We start from the raw sequence: 5,196 nt of genomic DNA, 5'->3' as shown, positions 1-5,196 counted from the left end.
AAACTAGCTTGACGATATTCCCATGTGTCCTCGGGAGCGCTTTTCTCTATATAAGAGTTTGTCCAGGCTTGTCCTTTGCTACAAAAGGATTGGGCCACCTTGCTGCACTTTATTTACTTTTGTTACTTGTTGCTCGTTACAAATTATCCTATCACAAAACTATCTGTTACCACTTATTTCAGTACTTGTAGAGAATACCTTGCTGGAAACCGCTTATCATTTCCTTCTGGTCCTCGTTGGGTTCGACACTCTTACTTATCGAAAGGACTATGATAGATCCCCTATACTTGTGGGTCATCAGGCGGTGGCGAGTGCATCGGGCCAGAACCGAGGGGGCACGTTGGAGTGAATCAACAACGTGCGGACGCAGTCGTTAAGAGTGCGGAGGATCCGCTCGGCGCGGCCGTTCTGCTGGGATGTGTACGGGCATGTGAGACGAAAGGTAGTGCCGTGAGATGCGAGAAGGTGACGGGTGGCAGCATTGTCAAACTCTTTTCTGTTGTCAGTCTGGAGGGTGAGAATAGGGCGCCCGAACTGGTTGGCGATGTGGGAGTAAAAGGCCGTGAGAGTGGCGAGAACATCGGACTTGCGACAGAGCGGAAACGTCCACGCAAAATGAGAGTAATCATAAAGTAAAACAAGATAATATAAGAAGCCCATGTTGCTCGCAACGGGAGATGTCCAAACATCACTGTGGATTAACTGAAACAGAAAAGAAGAAATAGCGTTTGACTCGCTAAACGGTCGACGAACATGTTTACCGAGACGGCAAGCATGACAAGTGTGCTCGTCGAATTTATTACATGAAAAAGAAAAACTCTTGAGAATCTGGCGAAGGACGGTGGAGTTGGGGTGACCCAAGCGTGCATGCCAAAGGTCGACACCGGCGGAGAGGGCGGCTGGAGAGGCGGTGGCGGTGGCGGTGGAGGCGGAATGCACCAGGTACAAGTCGTCGGGGCTGTCACATCGGTGGAGCACCATCCGTGTACGGGCGTCCTTCACAGAGAAACCAAGACCATCAAATTCAACAGTGAGAGGATTGTCACGTGCAAGACGACGAATGGAGACAATGTTTTTAACTAGGTGAGATGAGACAAGAACATTAGTCATGTTAATAGGCAGAGAATTAGACGGAAAGAAACTGTGACCGACCTGAGTAATGGGTACGGAGGAACCATCACCAAAGGTGATGCGGTTCGAGGTGGTGACCGGGAAGGAAGAGGCAAGGTTACAGGGGTGCGACTTCATGTGGGCGGTAGCCCCCGTGTCCATGTACCAATCACCGCCACCTCCGTAGTTGGAGGGAGACGGCGCCGAGTGTAGCGCAGCGAGCAGTGCAGGATCCCAAGGGGACGGAGGAAGCTGAGCCGGTGCGGGCGGCGGTGCGTAGGCGAAGGAGGCAGGCACCGGAGGGGGCGCGTAGCCACCCGGGGCATAGCCGCCCGGTGCGTAGCCACCCCCACCCGCCTGGTGAGGTGCGGCGGCGAGGTGTGCCTGAGGCCCGGCCGGGTGCGGCCCGAGGATGCCCGGAGCCCGTGGGACCGGCATGTGGTAAGCGTGGACCACGCCGGTCCACGGGTTAGGGCCGACGGCCCAGGGCGGGGAGGGCTGATGGTGGTGTGGAGCCCCCCATACCCCGGCTGCTGCTGCTGGTGGTGGGGGCGACCTGCACCCCCGCCCCCACGACGCCGGTTGTGGCGACCGCCGCCCCCGCCTTGCTGCTGTTGCGAAGGAGCGGGAGGTGCGGGTGGAGCGGGTGGGAGGGGAAAGTACCCCGGTGGCGCCGGCGGACGTGGTTGGGGCGGTGCGGGCTGCGGCGGCCCGCGAGATGTCCCGACGGCGAGGGCGGTGTGATGAACACAGGCCTTGACCTTCTTCATCCGGCGTTCCTCCAAGCGTAGATACGGGCGACGGACTGGAAGGTCGGGTTCGGCAGCAGGGAGAGGTTCGAGGCCACGTTGCCGAAATCCTCATTGAGGCCGACGGTGAGGGTGTTAAGCATGAGCTCGTCTGACACCTTGGCGCCGATGTCGCGGAGCTCGTTGGCGAGGCGCTTCAGACGCATGCAGTAGTCGTCGATGGAGGAATAATCTTGGTGGCACCCGAAAAATTCTTGCTGCAAAAACACAAGATGTTGAAACTTATTGTCGGTGAAGAGATTGTTGATCTTGGTCCACACGGCACACGCATCGTCATCCTCCGAGACGACCGTGTGGAAGATGTCCGGGGAGACCGTGAGGTAGAACCACTGGATGAGGGAGGCCTCAATGACCGCCCAGTCCGGACCGTCCGCCATGAGATCGCCATCCACGGTCCCGTCGACGTGCTCGACGAGGTGGTACTCGCGAAAGACGAGGTTGAAGTAGGTCTTCCACGCGTAGTACGAGGAGGTGGATTGGTCGAGCTTGATGGGAACGCGGGTGTGGATGTCGAGATCACGGACGACGGTGGCGTCAGGCACAAGTCCGGCGAACGGGTTGGAGTTGCTGGAGAGGGGAGACGCCATGGGAGCAGCGACAAGGGAGGGTTGCGGCGGCTCGGGTGGGTAGGCTAGTGGCGGCGGCGCGGGTTAGGGTTAGGGTTTTGGGGCGCGACGGCGACTGGGGGAGGGAGGCAGCGGCGGCAGAGAGGAGAGCGGCGGCTGCGAGGGGAAGGGGCGCGGTGGCGGCGGTGTACAGCGGCGGCGGCGACGCAAAAGAGGCGGCGGTGGCGGCTGGTGCGGAAGGTGGCAATAGGATCGGCATGCTAAACTGATACCATGTTAGTTAGGAAGAATGAGATTGCACGAATCGATAATTATTGGTGTGCATGATGCACATATATAGGTACAGGATGGATCGGCCTCTACTTGTCTTCCAAGCTGTACAAATATACAAGGAGAGAGATACAATGATATAAATACAGAGCTAAGTCCTATATATATGCAGTATATAACGTACACTCAACACTCTGTAACCTAATGCAAGACGTTTTTGCCGTTCAAATTGAACTGCAAAAGCATCTTATATTAGTGTACGGAGGTGGTACCACATAAGAGCAGATTGTTAAGCTCTAGAAAGTGCAGCCAGCTTAAAAGTACTGAAACTAGATGCCTCTTGAAACTTTATGTAAACAGTAGCTGGATCCTCAACTGCTCATTCCTGCGCCCCGTCATTTCTTCTCAAGATTCTTTTTTTTGCGGGGTATTTCTTTTCAAGATTCAGCTGGCCTGACACTACACACTACAATACTAAATACTAACACTGTCAGTATGGTATGGCCACATGAACCCGAAAGAAACAGGTAAGCTTGGTGCTGAGACTTCTATGGAGCACCACGATACAGAAAAATACGTCAGTCAAACCAGAAGCAGCAGTAAAAACGGGTGGCTGTCGTCAGATTGGAAGAGCTGAATCTGGCAACAAAAGACAAAATTGGTGAGCTTAGAAAAATATCAATTATTTCAGATACATACATACGTACATACATAAACAAAGAAAGAAGTAAACTTTCGGCAAGATACAAGCATTTATCCCAACTACAGCATGAACATGAGCAACACCAGTTTCTCTCATTACAATCTCCAGCAAGGTTACTCTACGGCTGCCTACTCACACGACCCACATCTTTTTGCCCTGTGGGAAAAAAATCATTTTAAACCTTGAGCTCGTAGAGGTTGGACGAAATAAACCCCCATGTCAAAGTCCTAGTCGATCGCACCTTGAACTATACAATCCCGGTCTAAATCGAACCCTAAAGTCGTTTTCCAAACAGGGATTGCAAAGGATGGCCTGGATTGTTTTTAACGTTTACTTTGACCACTCCGCAAGGCTCACAAAAGAGAAAAAAAAGGCACAACTAAAAAAATTCATTTTAAACCTTGAGCTCGTAGAGGTTGGACGAAATAAACCCCCATGTCGAAGTCCCAGTCGATCGCACCCTGAACTATACAATCCCGGTCTAAATCGAACCCTAAGGTCGTTTTCCAAACAGGGATTGCAAAGGATGGCCTGGATTGTTTTTAACGTTTACTTTGACCACTCCGCGAGGCTCAGCGAAAGAAAAAAAAAGGGCACAACTAAAAAAGTTCATTTTAAACCTTGAGCTCGTAGAGGTTGGACAAAATAAACCCCCATGTCGAAGTCCCAGTCGATCGCACCCTGAACTACACAATCCCGGTCTAAATCGAACCCTAAGGTCGTTTTCCAAACAGGGGTTGCAAAGGATGGCCTGGATTGTTTTTAACGTTTACTTTGACCACTCCGTGAGGCTCAGCAAAAGAAGAAAAAGGGCACAACTAAAAAAGTTCATTTTAAACCTTGAGCTCATAGATGTTGGACGAAATAAACCCCCATGTCGATGTCCCAGTCGATCGCACCCTGAACTACACAATCCCGGTCTAAATGGAACCCTAAGGTCATTTTCCAAACATGGATTGCAAAGGATGGCCTGGATTGTTTTTAACGTTTACTTTGACCACTCCGCGAGGCTCAGCAAAAGAAAAAGGGCACAACTAAAAAAGTTCATTCTGAACCTTGAGCTCGTAGAGGTTGGACGAAATAAACCCCCATGTCGAAGTCCAGTCGATCACATCCTGAACTACACAATCCCGATCTAAATTGAACCCTAAGGTCGTTTTTCAAACAGGGATTGCAAAGGATGGCCTGGATTGTTTTTAACGTTTACTTTGACCACTCCGCAAGGCTCAGCAAAAGAAAAAAAGGGCACAACTAAATATGCAACTACGGAGATTCAAACTCCGACCGGTTCGTCAACAACTGTAGCAGCTAACCACCAGATCGACTTAACTTAATTATGAACTAATAGGACAACAGACGTATTTAACCTTCTGTTAGTTCACATATTTGAAAAAATCATGTTTTTTTAATAATCAGAATGTTTTTGGAAAAAAATCATCAATTTTGAACGATTCACAGATTTGGAAAAGTCTGCGTCGAAAACAAATACATAGATTATGAAAAAAATCCAGAATAGTTTGTGGATTTGAAAATTTTCACGAGTTTTGTAAGAAACTTAATAACAAATTTAAAAATAATAACTGAAAAAAGGTTCACACATTAGATAAAAAAGAAAAAGGAAAAATTGTATGGGAATCATCTAGCTAAGGAGCTTCCACAAACAAAAAAAGAAAAAAAATAAGAAAAAGAAATAAAGTAGTTGCAAGAGGAGAGGTGGCCTGGTTGGTCAGTGTAGTTT

General features: G+C 49.9%; 1 protein-coding gene across 1 annotated transcript; it reads right to left on the bottom strand.

The window, feature by feature from the left end:
• Window positions 1-1,876: 1,876 nt before the first annotated feature.
• On the bottom strand, window positions 1,877-2,506 carry LOC147965627 (uncharacterized). The gene has a single exon (XM_087530535.1). It carries the CDS (start codon window positions 2,504-2,506, stop codon window positions 1,877-1,879), a length of 630 nt encoding a protein of 209 aa, XP_087386661.1.
• Between the last annotated feature and the right edge of the window lie 2,690 nt (window positions 2,507-5,196).

The sequence above is a fragment of the Triticum urartu genome, chromosome 6A (assembly GCF_056163025.1).
Source record: "Triticum urartu cultivar PI428250 chromosome 6A, HENAU_Tu73, whole genome shotgun sequence".
NCBI classification, from domain to species: domain Eukaryota; kingdom Viridiplantae; phylum Streptophyta; class Magnoliopsida; order Poales; family Poaceae; genus Triticum; species Triticum urartu.
Note: the sequence above shows the minus strand (reverse complement) of the source record. Positions and strands in the feature narration are given on the sequence as shown.

Coding starts and splice junctions, on each gene's coding strand:
- LOC147965627 (XM_087530535.1), bottom strand. CDS start 2,506: ATGGCGTCTCCCCTCTCCAGCAACTCCAACCCGTTCGCCGGACTTGTG.